The 23,129-nt window shown below is 41.2% G+C and overlaps 1 protein-coding gene across 2 annotated transcripts in view; it reads right to left on the bottom strand.

Moving 5' to 3' along the window:
• The window catches only part of ARHGAP6 (Rho GTPase activating protein 6), a 672,820-nt gene that overhangs the window by 264,449 nt on the left and 385,242 nt on the right, over positions 1 to 23,129 (bottom strand). The window contains exon 1 of one of the 2 annotated variants that reach the window (XM_075590253.1): positions 13,491 to 13,905. The exons of the other annotated variant lie outside the window; for it this stretch is intronic. Coding sequence (XP_075446368.1) covers positions 13,491 to 13,535 — 45 coding nt within the window. The 5' untranslated portion in view covers positions 13,536 to 13,905. Of the gene's footprint in view, positions 1 to 13,490; positions 13,906 to 23,129 lie in introns of those variants that run through there. 2 annotated transcript variants of the gene reach the window in all.

Below are 23,129 nucleotides of genomic sequence, written 5' to 3'. Positions count from 1 at the left end.
GTAGAAGGAATAGTTATGGGACATATAATTACGTAATTACATGATAAAGCATAATATTAAGGTTGGTAAACTAGAACATTTTCAAATACTTGATCTCATTTCAACTTTGTTTTTTCAAATTACCTTTCTGCGTTTCTTCTTTTTTTCCTTTAAATGGGCTCTTTGTCTTTTTAAAATGTATTTATTAGCTATTAAAAGTTGCATTCCTAGCACACATTGTGTCGTGAACATATCCCTGTATCAGTAATTACTGTGCATTTTATTTTGTGGATAACCAAGTTTAAATAGGACTTTCATGGCAATTTAGTAAAGGTTTCTGGCTGCAAAGCCTAGCACCATATTTCTAAAAGAAATAAAATCCAATATCATTTAAAGCACTACATTGCACGTATCTCTAGTATTAAGGGGTTGTGCACCAATTCTGCTACATACAGTATATGTAGTACGGCAAGTGTGTAAGTACTGATGGAAGGTTTATTTGAGACTGTTTGTTTGTTTGTCTTAGAACGCATATGTGCTTTAACCTTCTCCTGCTCTAGAACTATTTAATCAATTTTCAACACCACTTTATAACCATCAAAACTATATATATATATCTATATCTATATCATAGAAAAAGAACAAAAAGCACTCCGTAATAATAGTCACTGGTGTGGGTGCAGATCCTATAATGAAGAATAAGCAATACGATATCGTTTGGAAACAAAATCAGCAGGCAGCACTCCAGAATTGAACAAACAAGTGTATTGAAAAAATAAACACAAAACCAACGTTTCGGTCCTTTGTCAAATGGCACCACCTTGACAAAGGTGTTTATTTTTTCAATACACTTGTTTGTTCAATTCTGGAGTGCTGCCTGCTGATTTAGTTTCCAAACGGTATTGTATTGTGTGTGTGTGTGTGTGTGTGTGTGTGTGTGTGTGTGTGTGTGTGTGTGTGTGTGTGTATAATATATATATATATATATATATATATATATATATGCAAATATAGCTGTTATATATTTAAATATTTAAAAATGGTTATTGAGGCAAAAAGTGACACTGTGTGCTCATTTGCATGTCATTTCCCAGAATCCCTTGCTGCAGTGGAAGTGCTGTATGCTGGGTGATAATGGGGAAAGGCGGGGTTGCAGACCTGCCTAAGACATGCAGATGAGCATACAGCTATATTTGCATATTTGCTTTCCTGTGGAGGGTTTTTGTCACTTTTTTTACTCACCATAACTTAACTATAAATATATATATACATACACATACATACACACACACACACATATATATATATATATACAGTATATATACACACATATATATATATACACACACACACCTTTATTTATATAGCGCCATTTATGTACATAGCGCTTCACAGCAATAATAAATATAACATATAATGGGAATAAGCGCTTCAGTCATAGCAGTAACATTAGGAAAAGAAGCCCCTGCCTTGAAGAGCTTACAATTCAAGTGGTAACAGTAGGAGGGTGTTCTGATAAGTGCGTCTGCAAGGGGCCAAGGTCGATGTATGAGGTGTATAGTATCAGCCACGGAGCTACTCATATGCATCTTTTATGACGTCACTTTTAAGATAGGTCTTAAACGTGAATAGAGAGGGTGCTAGTCGGATATTGAGAAGGACATTCCAGGGGTGTGAAAGGTTTAAGGCGGGAGAGGACTTTAGATACAAAAGGGGTAGAGAGAAAACATCCTTGAGCAGAATGCAAGAGTTGGGATGGTCTATAGCGACAAATTAAGGCTGAGATGTAAGGAGGGGCAGAAGCATGTATAGCCTTAAATGCGAGGAGGAGAATTTTGTATGTAACACAGGATTTGATAGTGTAAACCCCTTTCCTTACACTGGCGACACACTTTATTCGAGCTTGGCTAGTCCCACGAATTCGGGTATACCCGGGTGTATTGAGGTTTGTGACTGTTTTCTGCCCGAGTGCATTGAGGTATTTTCCATGCAGGGATTGAAGCATTTTATTCCCGCTGGCTGCAATACTGCACAGTATATATATATATACTGCATTACAATTCATGAATTTATGCCATCTGGTAGACACGCGAAGCATTGCAGCCTATTAAATCCTAATCATTATCATTTAACAGATCAGCCGCCCGTCAGCCAGGCATGAACCCAGGCTGGGAAGGCAAACGCAACGGGGCTTATCAGAGGTGAGGAGCGGCGCATTCCAGGTATCTGCCAGGTACATACTGGGTATTTGCTCGAATAAAGTGTGTCGGTGCAGTATGCCTGAGGGCAACCGCGGGCGATTACGCATGCTGCTAGTACCTGTACGCTCACAGGAGGCCTGAGCCTCCACTTCTGGGTGAGCTCGCTCTCTCAGTGCAGTGCCTCCACCTATGAGGGATCCCAGCATTGGTGGGATAACTCCTCATAGGACCCGATACAATAAGTAATAACAATATCACACCAGACATATATATATATAACTCGGTTTTACTGTAACAGTACATAGCATATACCACACTCAAAAGGCAAAAAATAATACAATACAATAGCACAATACCCTGAGTGGTTTCCCCGAAAGTACTAATGGTGCCTTGGGCAACTATAACCCTGGTGTCCGCACAAGCAATCCCACTCAAGTGTGATGCAGCGCTACCCCCCTGTGATGTGTAGGTGCACGTTGGTACTTTCCTGGTCACAGGCCTGACCAGGGAAAAATGAGAGGAGGCGGCTGGATCAGGTCCCACCCAGTCCAAGGCCACAGGTTGCCGCATGGACGTCTGTCCACCGGCGCAGTAGTGCGGCTGTAGTTCTAAGAGGAATGGTCCTTATCTGGGGCCTTCCCTACAATACTGAACTATAGTTAGCTCAGGGCCTAACTGGGGCGAAAGGGCAAGATCTGGCCAAGACCAGGAAGCTAGGATATCCTGCTTCACAAGGGCTGCCTCTCATCCCAATAGCTAGGACAGCCCATAAGTTATACCCCCACCATCCCCCCCAGAGGATTCTGGGACTTATAGTTCTGCCTTGGGCCTGCCCGTCGCTCTGGTCGACACTGCGCATGTGCAAAATTGCCTACCTTTTTAAACCTTCAGTTAGGAATGCTGTCTTAGGCTCATAATATAGTGGGCGAGCGCGCGCGGCACTTATAATTGGCTGTGGTTAGTCAGCCTTTCTATAATCGGGCAACGCGCGTGCATGGCAGCGAGCATGGGGCCGGGGCGATCGGGGTGAAGACAAGGAAAAGTACATTTTCACAACGCTACCGCCGCTGTAATGTATGTATGTGTGTATGTGTATGTGTGTATATATATTTATCAACATTGCACAATAAAAATAATTTTTATTCATACATGTCTTTTTTTAATTTTAAAAATATTATTTAATAAATTATTAACTCACACAATCTATACGCACACATATATACCAACACACACACACACATACACACACACACAGTACCTTCCCAGCCTGTTGGTCCTGGCAGCACGGACCATACACACAAAAAGTGTGCGTCACGTGCACAGGTGCGCCCGCACCTACTATAGAACAAGCCTTAATTAGTACCAGGTGCAGCAAGCTCCAATAGAGGAATTTAACCTCCTGTACAATGAAACCTATCCACTCCACTAGCTCTCTAGTCCATAAGGACAGTGGCTCCATCACAATATATGTAACCCTTCCCCCCCTATAGGGTTACCAGTATGGCTAGTGTATACCGGGCCCCATCCTCGTGTGTATTCATGGCATCATTACATCAGAGAGAGTTCATAGGGGGAGGGGAAAATTTGAGATGGTAGGTCCAAGGAGGACAAGAGGATAGGAGCCTTGGGGAGCAGAGATAAGGATGTTTGTAATACAATAGTGCAGACCAGCCCCCCCCCCCCTCTACTTTATTATGTTGTAGCTACACACAGTACCCTAGTTAAGTTAAGATCCCAGAAGATTAAGGGAGTCCAATATAACATACGAGGTATGAAAACAGTATGCCACAGAGGGCCTCAGTAACGAGGACTCCTCGGTGTCAGCGGATCGGTTCTAACCGTGGATCTGCATTAACAGTCTTCTCCAGCTACAGGGAAGTGTCAGTTCCCGCACTGACAAAAACTTATTGGGGTCACTTGTATAAGACCCGCTAGGATTCCCAATGGGACTAGCACCTCCAGGATAATACTGAGGGGTATCCAGATCAGAAAAGGAACGGGGCTCAGATCTCAAAACAGTTAAGCAACTAAGAGATATACCTTCCTATGAGTGTTAAGAGTGGGAATTCATGGAAGCACAAAGCATCGATGACAATAAAGAAATTGTACAACATTGTTTGAAGTGTGGTGTGTGGCCCCCGTGCCTGGGGACCTGAATAGAAGACTTGTATGACAAAAGTTCCTGGCGTCCATTATTCTACAACTTTGCTACCTCATCACCCAGCCGCCTGAATCCAGCACCCCGAGTCAAAGTAAACCATGTGAATTAGATATATAACACCATATTGGTTCTTTATTTCAGGCATGCTCTCCTGCATTAAAGCACAGTTCCACTTTTAGTGGTTTATCAAATGATAATTTGCATGGAATATAAAACAATATTTTATAAATCCCATTAGATTATGAATGCCCCTCACAGATTTAGTACTGTAAGTGAATTATCTTCTGAACCTTATCAGTGTTTCCTCATCAGATATTAAGGTGTATATGAGGTCCTTAGTCAGAGGCTAATACCCCAATATCACCTCATGCTTTCATGCTGGCTCGTGTATCACTACCTATTATACAGTACTTGCTATTATAATGAACATAGCTTGCAGTAAAAGAACACTTCAGTGTATTACATCCCATCTTCATGTGTTTAGGAAACATTCTCTTTACAGTTTGCTTTAGCCTTTACAAATGAAGCCCTGGCTCTTTTAGTGATTATGGGACAATGCCTTTAATACAATTCCAGCACTAGAGCGTTAAAATTATAGACAAGCCGACAGGAGACTTGCATGAAGCCTATACTAATTGGAATAGAAAAGGCATTTTTCTCTATACAGTATATTCATTCATAGACCAACTTAAATATAGTGTTCTCCCTTGTGATGCTATTTGAGAGAAATTCACCCTCTCTAACAAACATTTTTAATGTACCTGCAGGGCAGATATTATATTTTCAACCTACAGTATTATCCAGGGCAGGGATGCGGTGGTTACAGAGGCCCTGCACTCTCCCCCATGGCATTTAAATTAAAAGCCGGGGGACCGCGTGTGGCCTCTCTAACTCACATACCTTGGCTTCCCGAGACATCAAATGACGCCGCGGGGTCACGTTACCATGGCAACTTGATGTCACATGACGCAAAGGTAAGGGGGGGGCAGCATGCAGTGGGCGCAGGGGTGAAACTTTGCGCACCTCTTGATCTAGTGTGCTAGACTTCAAGGGAAATTGCATAGACTCCACCATAAGAGTATCAAGTCAGACTATATTCTCAACTTCACTTATCACTGACTAACTTAAAAAGATCAGGCAAGATTGCATTTGAGTTAAATTATTCTCTGAGTGGTCTGCAGATGTTACAGACATTGATAGGGGTCATGGTAGAAGGATATAATACTGGTAAATCAAGCACCGTCTCAGCTGACCTTCAGAAACGCCAATTTAAATTTTTTCAGAAGGCCTTCATCTCCCCATAGGTTCGACAGGGAGAGATGGAGAACTACAGGAAAAATTTGCTAGAGAGTGTGTACCCAATAAAAGGTTTATTGGATCAGAGCATAGTGCACAAAAAATGAGCCCTAGGGCCCCCACCAAAGCGTTTCAAGGTGCACCTTGAGAAAGAGCGGAAGCTCGAAACGTGTTGGTGGGGGCCCTAGGGCTCATTTTTTGTGCACTATGCTCTGATCCAATAAACCTTTTATTGGGTACACACTCTCTAGCAAATTTTTCCTGTAGTGCTCCATCTCTCCCTGTCGAACCTGTGGAAACTCTGGAGAACCGGCAGCACACACCTGTGAAGAAAAAGACCCACTGAAGACCCATCTACAAAACAGTGAGTGATTTGCTCCTTTATACACCATAGAAATCCTATTCAATGCTGAGACTGGACACAAGCAAGTGTGAGTATTCATCAATCAAGAGGTGTTGCTCTTCCGGTTTATTGATGCAATGGATGTGGTGGTACAATCTATAGATGGTCCATTATAGTGTGGGATACTTCAAGGATATGGAATTATGTTTATTATGCCAAAATAACCCAGCAAGTGGTCAGGTCTTTGTTAGAGCACCATACAGTTTTTTTTAATCTTGTTCATCTCCCCATATAACTACAGTAAAGTTAATATAAACTCATCAAGCATCTGTATGAAATGTGGTGACGTTAAAGCTGATTCTGTTACATTGCATTTGGCACTGTAGGAAGATTATAACTTTTTGGGGTAAAACGATTACTTATGCAAATAGTTTGTAAAGCTCCTCACTGAGAAGTCACCATATTCCAATTTTACTGGGTGATACATCTTTCTTGAGCCATGTACCTCCAACCAATATAAAACTGATTATTCTGGCAGCAAAGAAAGCCCTTTTGACAAATTGGTTAAAACTTAAACCAACCCTTAAGTCACTGAGATACTGTTTGGCATAATGAATTATGAAAGATTTGATATGTATTTGGGGGGTGTTTTTTTTGCATGTATTTGGGGGAGGAGGATTGTTTTGTATGTAATTGGGGCGGGTTGTATGTATTTGGGCGTGGGGTTTGTTTGGTATGTATTTGGGGACGGGGGTCTTTTTTGTATGCACTTGGGGTGTGGGGGGGGGGGATGTATGTATTTGGGGGTGGTGGTACTTTTTTGTATGTATTTGGGGGATAGGGTTGTCTTTTTTTAATGTATTTGCAGGGGGTTGTATTTGGGGAGGGGGAGTGGGGGGTTGAATGTAATTGGAGGTGTTTTTTTGTTATGTATATGGAGGGAGGGGGTTTGTTTTTTATGTATTTTTGGGTTGGGGTTCTACATATTTAGGGGTGGGGTTTTATGTATTTGGGGTGGGGGTTGTACATATTTTGGGGTGGGAGTTTTATGTATGTGGGGGTGAGAGTTTTTTTGTATGTATCTGGGGGGTGTTTTTTTTAAATATATATTTGGGGTGAGAGGGTTTTTGTATGTATTTAGGGGGTGTTTTGTTTTATGTATTTGGGGGTGGGGGTTGTATATATTTGGGGGGTGGGTTGTATTTTTGGGGGGAGAGGGTAATAATTGTGTGGGGATTCTGTGAGTGGCTGGGGGAAGGAGGGAATGAGCATGAGGAGGGGGATTGAGGGAGCGGATTGAGTGAGAGTGGGGTAATTGATGGCAGGGGAAGAGTGAGGAGAGAGGTGGTGTAAGAGAGGGAGCGAGTGAGGAAGAGAAGGTAAGAGTGAGACGGGGTGAGAAATACATGGAAAAATTTTTTTGGGGGGGGGGGAAATAGAGAAGGGGGCTTGTGAGGTGTGTAATGGGGGCTCTCGAAACTTGTCCTGGGGCCCTAGAAATCTGTTGGCGTGCGCTATTTAGAATCTAAACAGCAAGTAAAGCTTTAGGTCAATTGACTTCATAATACATAATTGTGTGCTATGAACATTCATTTACACATCATTGGGCTAATTTCTGCTACGTTTTCCTTTTTGAATATTCCTTTATAAAAAATAATAATAATTATATATATATATATATATTCCAATGCACAGCCGGCACACCATTTGCAAGTAAATAAGTTTTGGTGCTTATCCCATAAAGCAATAACAGACCATACGATACCGGTTGCCACACGACATCAAGGGACAGCACGCAGGTAAGTAAATCATAAATTTTCTATATTTGATAGAAGACACAAAAACCGCCCCAGTGGGACCGAAACATTGGTTTTTGTGTCTATCAAATATAGAAAATTTATGATTTACTTACCTGCGTGCTGTCCCTTGTTGTCGTGTTGCAACCGGTATCGTCTGAGAATAAAAATATAAAATTATTATTATTATATATATACACACAAAAATTATGTTTGCACAGTACCATACAGGAATTATGTGAAATACAGATATACTGTAGCCAATGTTATTGCACCCGTTATCGCATTATAGCATGTGTCCCCGGTGCAAGTTTTATTGCATTAGTGTAAGATTTACCATTCAATACAATGCAGCCTCGAGTTGCAAAATCGCGCAATTTAGTGCCTTACCGCATTATAACAAGTGTAATAACATTGGCTACATATATACTGTACTGTACCTTCTCTAAAATAACACAGATCATTATTGCATGCTCAAACAAGGTCAACAGGATAAAAAGCTGAATTGGGGTGTAACAGATGATTTAAATAACTTGTGATCTTCAGAACTAAAGCCTATTTGCTCAAACAATATTTATTCTGAGATTAATGACTAGCTTATTCGTGAGTATATTTCACTTCCTGGTGATGCACAGCAGTACAAAGTAATACGACTGTGTAAAAAGGATAAGCTGAAAAGAATAACAGGATTGCCTGTGATAACAAGAGGTCTCTGCAGTTAAAGGAAGGGAAGCTTTTACCTTTTAACCATAATAGTTAACTGGATTGTTTTGCAATTACCCTTAACTGCAGGTTAGTCAAATAGATATGGCTATCTGTTTTTGTATTGACACATGCATGTACAGAATTTATCACCGAAAGGAGCTACAAAACAAGAGGTATTTAACTTCTTATCTGCACCTCGTTGATCCACACAACCAATAGCATCAGCATTCCATTCTATTGCATGATGAACTCAGAATTTTATACTAAGGAACTGCAGGAAACTCGGAAATGTATCAGTGGTTTGAACCAATCTTTTTGTGTGCAGTATGTAACCATGCAGGTAACCTGCCATGGTACTGCCAAATGCATTTTAGCATATCTTATCAAGTTATCATGCAAACTAATTCCATTCCAATGAAATTCAAGGGAAATCTATGCTATGGGAAATGTCAATAACACTTGAGGGGTAGGGGGAACTACATTCCCTAGAAGTTGAGAGCCATTCAATTAACTGTATCTCTGTCCAGATCTGTTTCGACATATTGAGAGATACCACTTTAGGAACTGTATTAATCTGGCTCTAGTTTGTTTATGTTCTCTTCATTAAAATGCTCATTCTTTGTGAGGGTTTTATGTTTATATTGATGTTAAAGACAATACGTTGGTTGTTGTCAAGTGTCCATCAAGGATTTTTTTTTAGTGGAGAGAGAGTGGAGAGAGAGAGAGAACCAGTGTTGCCCAAAGGGAAACAGAAAAACAGCACTCAGAGTATATGCAAAATTCTTGTATTAAGACAAGGTACACAGGCACAAAAATCCAACGCCCCTGAAGAAGGTCCTATATGGACCGAAACGTTGGATTTTTGTGCCTGTGTACCTTGTCTGATTACAAGATTTTTGCATATATCCTGAGTGCTGTTTTTCTGTTTCCCTTTGGGCAACACTGGTTCTCTACTGATTTCTATAGAACATGCACCTACCTGCCAGTTGAGTGCCTACTGCGCGCTATATATATATATATATATATATATATATATATATATATATATATATATATATATATATATAAAATATTTAAATAATTTAATTAATTTTTTTAAACATAAGGTTTTATCAGAGCACCTGTACTGATCCATTCCACAGATCATCATAATATTGACAATGGTAGCTCAGCCATGCCATTGCAATGCTGCCATTGGTATTAATCAATCCTGTAGACATTATTTATGTTTCAATAGCCCATCTTTCTAACAGCAAATAAATTAGCTATATTTTTCCAGATAATATGGAAAGTTAAAAAAAAAGTCAGAAGTAAAAAAATAAAAGTTTGTGCTGCTCATTTTACAAACTCTGGGCTGTGGCATTTAATCTCAGTTATATCGCTCATTTGCATGGAGAGTGGTATAGAAGAGTACATTCGGAGATAGGAAGAAAAAATAATTGATTTCAGACAATAATTATTTATTCTGCACAGTGTGCATATACTGTATTGCTTATGAATGGAAAACAACTGCTTTGAAATACGGTAGTTCATACAATGTAATTGCATACGTTATAATGTGTTGATACTGCTAAAAACTAGGTGCATCATATTTTCTACAGCATAAGTAACAGGAAGCAATGCAATAATTACAAAAACATGAAGAGGAGGGCTATTTCAAATGTATATTTATTACCAGCACACACATTTATTTTTAGTCCGGAATATATTGCATTCAGTCCTATACACATATTTCTAAGTATTGAGCAATTGTTGTATTCTTGTGACCGCTTGTCTTAAATAAAACAAAGATTATAATACTTTTCATAAGACAACATAACATTTTGAGCATATGTTGGTGTACATGAGATTACACAGATCTCATGTTCAGACTATGTCTATGTAGTTGGAATGTGGTTCCATTAAATGCATCACGACACAGAATCCATCTGATTGCATACAATAGTTCAGACGTGTTGAAATGCTGCTGCTGTGCCTTACTGGTGACTTAACTGGTTAACTGGTTGCATAGTTACATTGTTACATAGTAGATGTGGTTGAAAAAGAGACAGTCCATCAAGTTCAACCTATGCTAAAGTTAGACGACAGATACTTTATCTTATATCCGTACTTACAGTATATTGATCCCGAGGAAGGAAAACAAAAACCCCAATGAAATATCATCCAATGATATCTCCTAAGGGGAAAAATAAATACCTTCCTGACTCCAAGAATTGGCAATCTGATTACTCCATGGATCAACATCCTTGGTTGTGTAGGTGACATGTAACGCAGGGGTGCGCAAACTTATCTTGCTGCTCCCCCCCCCCCCGTCTGCTTTCCTCCATTGTCGCGCCCCCCCTTACCTCGATGTGGTGTCAAAATAACGCTGCGGGGGTCGTGTGACATCACGTCACGTGACCCATGGTGTCATTTGACGTCAGGTTACCATGGCAACTGTGACATCACACGACCCCGCTGTGTCATTTGATGGCGCGTTGCAATGGTCACATGTCCTAAGCCGGCTGAATCGCGTTAAGTAGAGGTTGCAGAGGCCTAGCAGTCCCACAGCATTTAATTGAAATGCCTTGGTGAAGAGTGCAAGGCATCTGCAACTGCCTGCACCCCCCTCCCCCCCAAAAAAATCTTGCGCCCCCCTGATGTAAAGGATGGTTAGCCAATAACATGTGGTTGTCAAGTGTTTAGCTTAATCCTAAAATAAAAAGAATTCACCTGAAATGGAAGACAGCCAATGAAATGGAAGAAGATACCAATACCTGAACGCCACTGGCATGATCTACTTGCTGTAAATAAGTAACTAAGATACATTGTGCCTTGGGGCCATGGCTATAACCCATTGTTGGAGATTCTTCTTGGAAAAGAAAGAATGTTCTTTCTAGGTATGCAAAATTGCACACAGCAATTACTACTGTGTAATTGCTTTACTTGTCAATTGTAGTTACAGTGATAACCTAAACATATCTTTAGGGAAGATTAACATTCTTCTGATACAAAATAATGTAAAGCATTCATAATCAGCGTTGTTAATGTGAAAGTGCCATCACAACAAAAGTATTGCAATATTAAGTAAAGTGCATTATTAACTGCAACATCCTAGTCTTTGCAGATTCTTTATTTTACTTTGTTGTGTCCAAAAAGCAACATATATATGTAAGTTTTGTGAAATGATAATGTATCCTTGTTACCTAGGATGTAATAGTAAATGCTGTATTTCTATTAGCACCTTAATTTTAACAGCCTAATTGTGACTTGTTCCTGTGACAGTTATACACAGCAGCTTGCTCCGCCACAACTTAATCAGTAAAAAGGAAATGCTTCTAATGCATTTAATAAAAGGAAGTGGTATTTCACAGCCAGCACATAAACTACAGTTTAAAAAAAAAACAGATACAAAAACGACACACATGCAGCAGGACTCGTTGTGGTATCTGGGCTTATAATCAAATACATCCATTCTATCTATCTGCTCATCTCAATAGAAGTTAATTCTGCAACCAACATCCAAAGACCTGACATTTCTTAACTGGCTGGAAGCAAATTAAACCACACTCTGGTCAGAATGCATTTCATGGGGAAGGGGTTGGTTGATTGTACAATGATGCGGAGTATCTAAATATACTTTCCTCCTACTTGACGCACTTACTTTTCAGAGTTATTGGCCAAAATCTGCAAACAAACAAATGCTGTTTTTGTGTCCTAAACCACACAGGACTCCTATCTAAACAATGGCTTGTGTGCACTAAAAGGGTGCTACACTTCAGCACGCCCTGACTCCCATTGAAATTAATGAGAGTTAAGACGTGCTAAAGCTTAGCACCCTTTAGTGCATATGGACCAGCGGTGTTTTAAGATGGGCGAATGAAAGATGTATAGGCGAGCCCACAGATGTGTATTTTTAGGCAGTCATAGTCAGCACTACTTTGCATTGCAACATATTAATTTGCTAGGAGCATGTGGGCATCAGTAATGAAGGGTAGGGTAATGAAACTGTAAAAGTAACTTTTACTCTGTATACCAGTCATTTCTATTTGTGCTAGAGGGTCCTCAAAATCAAATCATAGCACAAAAATCCATCCAACAGTGACCCACTGTATTTATCATTGCCTGGCATTCACTGTAACTTGCATGAGTTTAAAAACACTACTGCCATTCACGTCAGGGTAGGCAGGTTGAGATGACATCTTATTGGTTAATTCCTAGCAATAATAACAGATATGTTGGTATCAACAAGAAGTATAGCAGTATGTTAAACAAACATTTCTACACACAAGTAAAATTGTGGAAAAAAAAAAAAAAAAAAAGGATCCTCTAACTCAAATTGAAGATTTGGTTATTAAAAATTGTATTTAGTGAAGAAAAGAAAAAGTTGGTTTCGCAATATCACCAACATTTTTCAATTCATTTCAACTGTGTATTCCGTACTCCGCTCTTTATATTATTTTATATTACTTTAGTTTATTTTAGCTCAGCAAAATAAAGGCACTGACATCACTCCCCCCCCCCCCCATGACATTCTTCAGCAGGCACAGGACTATTAATCAGTCCCATAACCCCGACACACATGCAGAAGGAGAAGTCACCCCTGGACACCAGATGTTGCCTATCACTGGGTGTGCATACATCCTGCTGAGGTCTCTGCACTGTGGCAGGGGAGAACTAGCTGTGTGTAGTTAGCGGGGTGATATCCTACAAAACTAAACTCCAAACAGCCACCCAGTGAACTTCTGCTACCAAAAAAGGGCATCACTGTTGTGTATCACAAGTAGGGAGCTACATTTCAGGCAACAGTACCCAAATGCACGCAGCCCTCACTTTATTTCCACAAACAGCCTTGAAATCAGCCATCATTTCCAGAAATCACCCGTGCTCTTATACTCAGCAAAACTTTTGACAGCTTGATCCAGCCAATCCTTGCCAGATTTCAAAGTGGCCCTTGTGTCCCCAAATATCCAATACAATTGCCATCACAACTTGGCACTGAGATCAAAAGAAATGCAGGGAGTACTTACGGCATAGCACAGTCTCTTATCACAAAACACCGTGTCTCCCATCATGATTGAAGAAATGGAAGCAATCCACAGGAGAGACTGGTTGTATCCCCCTTCAAAACCACAGTGGTGCACCGCAGAAGTGCTGCTGCCTTGTGAATTGCTCCCACATTATTGCAATCCCAGAGCCTGGTGATGTCTTGGTGAGTTCCCTTTCCCCTAACTGGCTCGGAAGTATTATCCCTGGTTTGCAATGCAAGCCGCAGGAGGAGGAGGAGGAGGTGACTCGTTCACAGGCAGCACCCGGGCGGTGCGTTTCAGAGCTTGCTCTCCGCAAAGCTATGGAAGTGGCAGCAGCAGCAGCAGCAGCAACAGTTATTACTCAGGTTGGGAGATCCTTGTCTTTGCCAGAAGCCTGTGCCTGGAGCAAGGCGTGAGAGGGAGGGGCAAGGCTGCAAGGGAGGAGACGGGAGGGAAGATAGTGTGTGTGTGTGTGTGTGTTTGTGCAGCTCTCCCCTACTATTTTAGACGCCTCCATGGGATGTTAACAATCGCAACTCATCGCTGTGGGAAATGCTCTGCCCTGCAAAGCACCTCTGGCAATCAAGGAGTTAAACCACTGGCTTCTGTCATTGCAGCAAAGCAGCTGCGCGAGTTGTACTCAGCTAAGTGCTACAAATACATGTGTGCCCACAGTGGTTTTTTTTCCCCTCCAGTATCTTTTCACCTCCTTTAATGCTGGATAATTATGACGGAGAGTGCAAAAAGGCTAAGCGCTATTTATCTCAGCGATCTTGCCTTCAATTATTCTAGAAGTGTAGATGTTAAGGAAGAAATAATCCTGCAGCCTCCTTTATAGGATGAGCCACCACGTTGCAGGATCAGAGCTATGCGCCGGAGTTTGGTACTGTACGTGTGCTTGTGCTTACACTGACAGTGCTGTGTGTAATGCACCAGGGGGACCTTTCTTCCAATAATGATAGAAACAAAATAAAGACTTACTGTATACAGGGCTGCAACAGAGCCAGCTCCCCCAGGGGATACTGCAGCCCTCCCTGGGTTTATACATGTTTACATTTTGTATGTAGAGCCCCGCCACCCAAAAAATAGTTACTGCCCTTGAGTACTCTGAAGTTTATCAAGGACTCCTGTTTTTACAGTTGGAACAAAAACAGCATGATATCTATCAAGGAAAATGACTGTCGCTGAGAGCAATGGGAAGGAGATATTTCGCATTAATAAAACTGTTGCAATGTTTTTCACTAGTTTTGGAGGAACTAGGATTTAATTATAAAAGAAACTCAGACACAATCTGCAAATGTTCGTAATCTTGACATAACACACTTTAGTCCTTCTCTTCGCTGCAATAGAATAGAACGGGTGTGCATACTTTTGCTCCTACGTCCCCCTGCCTCGTCCCCCGGTGCTCCCGCGGCCCTCCCCCCCCACTTTGTTCAGTGGGGCATCAAATGACGCGCAAGTCATGCACCATCACATTTGACACCGTGTTGCTATGGCAAAGCGCGGGTGACATCACGCCGCATGACCCAGCGGTGTCATTTGATGTCACGTTGCCATAGAGACGTTTCTAGTTAATATTGGGTCCATAAAAAAAAAAAACACCTGAATATTGCAAAAATATGTAGGTATACATCAACATTTCAATCGTTGAAATGTCATGCGATGTGACCTGGGAAATTGCGTTAAATGTTGTGATAACTATCGAATGACTGTTAATATGGTTGAAAAATATGTGATCACTTGTAAAATGGCGGCAAAACATTGCAAGACTATCATATGTAGAAAATTATATAAATCCATGCTTTCATGACACACTGTTGGGAGGTTGAGAGAACAGACTAGATTAAGTGATTGGAGGTTTATTTGTAATTTTATGCTCTTTGTTGCAATTGTGTCGTCTTGTCATTTGTTGTCTGCCTGTGTGTGTGCGTGTCTGTTTGATTTTCTGTACTTTGGAAGTAGTTTGTCATTTGTCTAGGTCTTGCTCCTTGTTGTGTGATTGTGTTGAGCATTGTGTAGTGTAATAGTGTTTTAAAGATGGGGGAGTTGAGTACGTGGGGTAGTGTGAGGAGTTCTGGTGGGTGAAGGAGTGAGGACTGGAGGAGTGATGGGTAGGGGAGTGAGGAGCAGAGGAGAGTTTGATGGAAGAGTGGTGGGGAGGAGATTAGAATGGTGGGATCCAGGTGAGGCAAGGTTAGGCCACGATTATAGTGCGTGCGACGGCAACAAAATACAGTAGCTCTATCGTGCTGACCATAGTGCGCATGACCGCGCATACGAGGAAGGCCGATAGCACGGCAAATTTTTGAAAAGACAAATTATTTTGTTTTTTCGCGCAACGACTGCGTCACGTGAGCAGTTCAGCCAAAGACCGCAAACCAGCCTTGTGACATCATGTCACGCCTCCCCATCAGATACAGAACCTGGCACAGATGTTGCAGAGAGAAGAAGTGGCAAAGGAACAGGAAGTTTGCAGAGGATGAAAATCAGATAATTGTCGAGAAAATAGTAATTCTGTATGATCAGATTCTTGGTAACCTGGAATCCAAGACTTCAATAGGATCTGTTGAAAGGGATAGCAGATGCTGTAAACAGTGTTGGCATCTTCCCAAGAGTAATATAGCACTGTAAAAAAAGTTATTCAGGAAAAAAAGGTGAAAGAGAAAATGACACGAGGATTCACACAGAAGAGGGACACCACCCATACCTATTATATGCCCCCAATGAAGAGCATCTCAAAAGTGTCATCCATTGGTATAATGTGTTTGGGATTCAGGGTGTCCAAGACAGTGAAAGACCACAACCCCAGATAGTACACAAACATTCCTATGAACTACACAAAATAATGCTATAAAAGTATAATGTATATGACAGAAAAAATATTGACAGGCAGGTGACAGATATAAGAAGTGTGAAATATGTTGTCAAACTCTTTAACCTATAAAATTACAGCCTAATATAGTCCATGTCAAGAAGAAGGGAAATTAATCCCCTCAAAACAGTGCTCCAGAGTAACTTGGTCCCATGCTTTTAGTCAGTATAGTAGATACTTGAGCAAACAGATAGTTCATAAAAAACAGATTATTTGATAGAGTATAAAATATATATTTGGGTCAGTCTATGTGAGATTTCCAGTATAGATGAGTATTGGGCTGTTCATGTTGAAGACATATCACTATTGGAACATGGAAAACAAAGACTTAGAAGTTGAAAGGTAAGTCTCCAAACATTCTGCCCTTGAGGTCCAGCAATTTTCTTTAGATACATTCAATATCCAGTGTTGTCAAAACAGCATATAAAAAACGGAATATCCTTAAACCATCTATTGAAAGAGATTTTTACTCGCATGACCCACTGAAGTGACCACTCATTTGGCGTGCTTCCCGTGAATCAGAATAGCAAACAGATTAATTCAGCTGATGGGCTGCAGGTCATCTCTGTGGCCATTATGGGGGCAAACCAATTTAGTAATCAGCCAACTGGAACTGACGGAGGTCCCACTGGTTGAGGGAACAGGGATTAGGTATGGGGGACCCCTTGATTCAGGTAAAGTTTTAAAAAATAAAAATAAATTGTAAGCAGTGTGTATTGCAGGTTTAAAGCAATTTACAATATTTCTGGGTAAATTCTATTTACTCCGAAGCGGTCATTCATGCAATTTTGTAGCTGAAAATCTCCATTAACGTCAACACCCTGAACAGCAGCTACGGCATATATACAGAATGTATCCCTTAATGTTAAACTAAGGCCTTGATTATACCAGATGCCGCTGAGCAAGAGCGCGATCTGGTGATGTCCCCCTGTGCTGATGCCGAGCGGCATCTTGATTATTGCAGGAGAGACAGGAGAAGAGACAAGAGATGAGGTGTGGCCGTGAGTGGTTCGCCTTCATTGGCTGAACCACTCAGGTGACGCGGCCGTCGCCTGCCAATAACAATTTTGAAAATCTCTTCAGGAGACTGCCGCCCTGCCACTCCAGGAGGCGCACTGGTATGTAAACATTCATCGGATTTCAGCCATTTGTTTTCCAGCTGTGCAGCGTTGCGACATTTGACGCCACCGACGATTTCTGGCATAATCACGGCCTAGCCGGGGTTCCTTTTAGACAGGTATAACGGCAACTAGCAATAACTTATAGATGGCCATCGACCATGCAGTGTTCCAACCTTTGGTAACCATTGCAGCCTGTTAATACAGCTTCCAGAAAGTTCAGGCAGCTTGCAAATGTTTTTGGCCCAACAACCTATAGCAGTGCTTGAGTGTCTCTATTGATTAGCAGTCTCACAACATTTGAGTCACTTACTCTACAACTCCCATAAGCCTTCAGAGTTGCAGATTTCAGCTGGCATAACAATACAGTATTTTCTTTAGTTTAATTTAGTATCAACTGTGTACACAGTGATTTACAGGTCATGTTAACTACTAAGCCACTTATAGTACCTAAAAGATGTAGGAAATTGTCAATTTTTGCTTTATCAAACTCCCAAGAACACAGACAACTTTGTAAATATATTTATTAATTCACAGTGGGGGAATACCACCACTATTTTACTTAGAGTACCAATTTTTTTATTTGCCCACATTGTTTAACGTCACTTTTAAAGCAGCAGACTGCTCTGATTTTTTTTGTTACATATTATTAGTTATTTACATATCATTAGTATTTTGCATATACATGCAAAATAAGGGGATGTTTTTATTTGTAGAATGTGGTGCTTCACTTAGAAGGTATGAGCAGTGGAAATACTGTATGAAGTGTCATGGAGATCAAAATGGAAATCTCCCCAATAGTCCAGTACAGTCTCGGTTTACTATGGTAACCTCAGACAGGGACTCCTCTTCCGAAATGTTACGTTTATGTCTGAAGCACTTATTCCCATGATCTGTTATTTATATTATCTGTTATTTATATGATTACCACATGTATTACTACTGTGAAGCGCTATGTACACTAATGGCGCTATATAAATAAAGACATACAATACAATACACCAGAGACGAACCTTTTACAGCGCCTGGGGTTTGGCTCCCTGAGAGTGTCACTTGACACCCTGGACATCCACATCATGTGATCACTCATAGAATGATCAGATAACGTGCATAGCCCCTAGATGTAGTAAACGGAAATGGAGGAAGCTCAACTTCCATTTAAAACAGGTTGTGTGCTCTGTTGGAGCAATCAGCACTATCTGCACTTCATTAAAATTGTTTTGCTGCTTTAAAGGCACAATCCATGCAATATCATACATGTTTTTTTTTTTTTTTTTATTTAAATAAATCAGTTCTGTAGTATTAGATAATACTATGTGTTTTTTTTTTAATTCAACTCTTGATGCCATTTTTAATGAATTTAATATACTGAGCATCCTTTGATTCCTATAGCAGGCTTTAGCACACTTCCCATGCAGTGCAGATATTTGCAACACTTTCCTTTTTGCGATCATTTGTTGTCAATATTCCCACCAGTATGAGCTGCAAACTGCAATAATAGATAATGTTACCTTTGTAATATAATAATACATTGAAGCTGCTGAGATACACTGACTGATGGATTGAGTGAAACTGAAAGGCAGCCATTAAGTGAACCCTGTGTAGCAGGATTTTGCTGATCGATCACGGGCGAACAAATTGATAATGTTAATCAAAGGCTGCATATATTAAAACAAAACTTTTTTTTAAGTGTTACTTGGATTCCCTCTTTAAAGCTGCAGACCAAGCAATATCCTACATGTTTTTTTTTAAATAAAACTTCAATACTATGATAAAATACTTAGGATAAATAAGAGCTATGTACATTAATGGCGCTATATAAATAAAAACATACAATACAATACAAATACTTCTAAAAAACAACTGAATGACATTTTTTATGTATTATAATGTAACTGGCCTTTTTTGTTTCTATAGCAACAATTTACAAAGTCAAAGTACTGAGTCAATACTCCAATGCAGTCATTTATTGAACCCCCGTGCCGAATCTTTGCCGATTGATCTGCAATTTAGCTAATTAGTTATCATTGTGTGGATTGCATGGATGTACATATTAAAGGGGAAAAAAATAAATAAAACAGCAGCTTGGGCTGCTGCTTTAAGGAAAGGGGATAATACTGTCCTAAGAGCCAGGAGCGTAGCTATATATAGCCCGGGCAAAGCCCCAAGGCCCATGCTTTTGGGGGCCCACTCTCCCCCAGGCGGGAGGACATTCGTATGCGGCGGCAGGCTCCCGGCTACAAAGGATAAGCCAGTAGAAGAATCAGTACTTGTTACAGAGGCAGAGCAGGGGAGGAGCGCGCCCTAGTGGTCTGACCTGAAAGTCGCTTACTTCCGGTCTCTGCTGCTAGAGCAGGGGAGCGCAAACTATCCCTCCTGCCTGCTCTTCCCTCCTGCTCATGCCCCTCCTTACCATGTCTTCTGCGGCAAATGACGATGCGGGGTTACGTTGCCATGGCAACGCGTCACCGAAGAAAAGGTGCAGAGGCCTCACGCGATCCCCCGGAATTTACTTTAAATGCTTTGGGGAAGCACGCTGGGCCTCTGCAATTGCCTTACCCCCCTGGAAAATCTCACGCCCTCCAGTTTGCACACCCCTTTGCTAGAGCGCGCTCCTCCCCTCATGCCGTTCTGCTCTGCCTCAAGTGCTGGATCTTCTACTGGCTTATTCTTTAACACCGGGGGCCCACCGCCGCATACCATCACCCCGCGCCTGTCTCCATTACCACAGGTAGGCATGAGGAGGATGGGGGAGGGGAGATCTGATGATGAGGGGGATATCTGATGATGAAGATTATGAGGGGTAGATCTGATGATGAGGGGGAGATATGATGATGATGGGAGAGATCTGATGATGATTATGAGGGGGAGATCTGATGAGGGGGAGAGCTGAGGAGAGATCACATTGTGGATGGATGAAGAGAGGTTTCCACCCTCTACTTTACCCAGTGGCAGATTTCCCCTTTAGGCCAGGGCGGCACAATTTTGGGGCGACAAATGTCCACTCCCATATACATTTTCCACACTCTCTGGCCTATTGGACCTGATGGGAATGCACTTACACGTGGTGGCCGCCTTCTTGCTGTGACCCTCCTTCTCCATTCGAATCCCAGCGTCAAATGACGCACGACGTCGCGTTACCGTGGCGACGCAGTGCGATATTACTGTGGTGACGTCCGTGGCATCATTTGCTGCTGGGATTCCAATGGAGGACGGCAGCAAGCAGTTATTTCTAATGATACCAGTCACTGTCGAAAGTGCATTACATGCATTTTCCAAATGAAAATGTATTAAGCGTTATTTGAGAAGTACCATGGGACAGGAAAGACTAAGCGGATTGAGTTTACTCTCTATTGAGAATGAGGCAGCGTGTCTTCTGAGAAACGACATGGATCACATCATTGACGTATTCGCTGAGCGAAAAGTGCAGAAACTGAACTGTCTGACTAAAAATAAATGGTGAGTACATGAGTAATCTATATTTTATATTTAATGTATATTTATGTGTGTGCGATATATTTAATTTTTAATCAACAAAATACATTGTTTTTTTTTTTAATGGGGCCCTGAAAAAATCCGCTGATGCCTAGCTATGCCACTGCACAAAGTATAGCACTACTACTTTGTATTAGCCAATTTCTCCACTGCCTGAATAATTATTTCTTCCAGTACAGCATGATTCCAGATCTCACAGTTAACAATAATTCTGCACGAGCCCCCGAAATAATTGGTGTTTTCACAGGACATTATTTCTAATTTTTTTTCCTTAAAAAATATTAGCAAGCCAGCACACTGAAAACACCACAGCATCGTCATTGAATGCATAGCATAGTTTCAGAAATATGAAACCTGCCTATTGTGAAATATATCCCCCACTAAAAGAATGGCATTTCAGTATAGCATGATAAATATGTAGCTTTTTCCAGGGAAACATTCTTATGAAATGAAACCCATCCCAGGACCAGATGACATTGTGAATGATGTGTTGGATTAATTGTATTTACAAATCAGTGTTAACCTGTACAACTGTGTAGTTTTAACTTAAGTATAGATTGTTAAAATGTATATGTTATACAGCGGGTGCAGTTTCTATGATTAAGCAACAGTTTCCACCCAGTAATTATGAAGTAATTAACAGTTCTGCTGTTATCAGGGCCAACCTTAATGTGCATAGAAGAGGTTGAAATAGATATTTTGACCTTTTAACGAAGATAGCTAAAAATGTGTGTATGTTAAAAAACAGCAATCTCCCAGCTGCCCCGGCGGCAGTCACGCATAGCAGTGACCCAGCGTCTCTTCCCGAGCTAAGCAGTAGCTGGCAGCTCACTGCTATCCTTCTCTCTGGCTGCTCCGGTCGGCACACACTCTCGCAGGGAGGGGGAAGCAGGAGGGGAGAGGGGGGTCTCATTCAAAGAGCTTCACTCCTGAACTGGTTCAGACAGGAGGTGCGAGTGTGTGTAAGTGAGTGTGTGTGTAAGTCGAAGAGTGTGTGGGAGAGTGGGTGTGAGGGGGGAGAGTGGGTGTGAGGGGGAGAGTGGGTATGAGGGGGGAGAGTGGGTGTGAGGGGGGAGAGTGGGTGTGAGGGGGGAGAGTGGGTGTGAGGGGGGGAGAGTGGGTGTGAGGGGGGGAGAGTGGGTGTGAGGGGGTAGAGGGGGGGAGAGTGGGTGTGAGGGGGTAGAGTGGGTGTGAGGGGGGGAGTGGGTGTGAGGGGGGAGAGGGGTGGATAGGAGGAGGGGAGGGGAGGAGAGGAGAGGGTAGAGGGGAGGCACATTCCAAGAGCTTCACTCCTGAACTGGCCCGGCAGGAGGTCAGAGTGTGTGTATGTGTAAGTGGGAGAGTGTGGGAGTGTGTGTGTGTAAGTGGGTAGATAACTACCCAAAACACAGTTCATATGCGACATTAATTAAGGACAGTTAAATCAACTGGGTTATTACACATCCAGAGTATGTTAATGTATTGGGCAGTAGTATCGCATTTACTGCATAAAACAGAACTGTAATGTGCCATTGTGTGTGTTTGTGTTATTCATATATTAAATAACCATTGTGTATTTGTGTATACAGTACTTATAAATCACCGGAGTTGAAACCCATTGAATTGGTATTGCATGCATTAAAGCATCATCTGTGCAAGTATGTGAAGCCTGCTAATAAATAAGAACTAGTGAAGGCGATAAAAAAAATACTGAAATGAATGTTTAAGTGTAGATCTGCAACATCGACAGCAACCATATAAAAAATGTGTTACCAGTGGTTATTGAAATAAACAGAATGGCAATAGGGATGTAATCGTAATATTTCATTGTACAGAAAAAAATTCTAGCATTTCAGTTGTAATTGCTATGCAAAATGGTACTGTGTTCCTTTTTTAAAAATAACACAATTTTATACAAGTTTGTTCATAATCCTAAATGCTGAAATGTTTAATGCCATGCACCATACAGTACAGTTAGTGATTGTGAACCCATGGCCTTTAAGTCAAGTTATAAAAATAAGAGAGAAATATTGTAACTTCAGCGGAAACCCCTAAATAATAAAAAAAAACTATTCCACCAATTCTTCTCCAAGTTTGCTATCCAAAACAGGCGGGTGCAAGATGGTACCAAACATAACAAGAAAAAATGACAAAACATAGTGCAGTAGTTACTAC

This window comes from Ascaphus truei, chromosome 3 (assembly GCF_040206685.1).
Source record: "Ascaphus truei isolate aAscTru1 chromosome 3, aAscTru1.hap1, whole genome shotgun sequence".
In the NCBI taxonomy this organism is placed as follows: domain Eukaryota; kingdom Metazoa; phylum Chordata; class Amphibia; order Anura; family Ascaphidae; genus Ascaphus; species Ascaphus truei.
The sequence above is the reverse complement of the archived record's forward strand: the minus strand, read 5'-3'. Positions and strand labels throughout refer to the sequence as shown.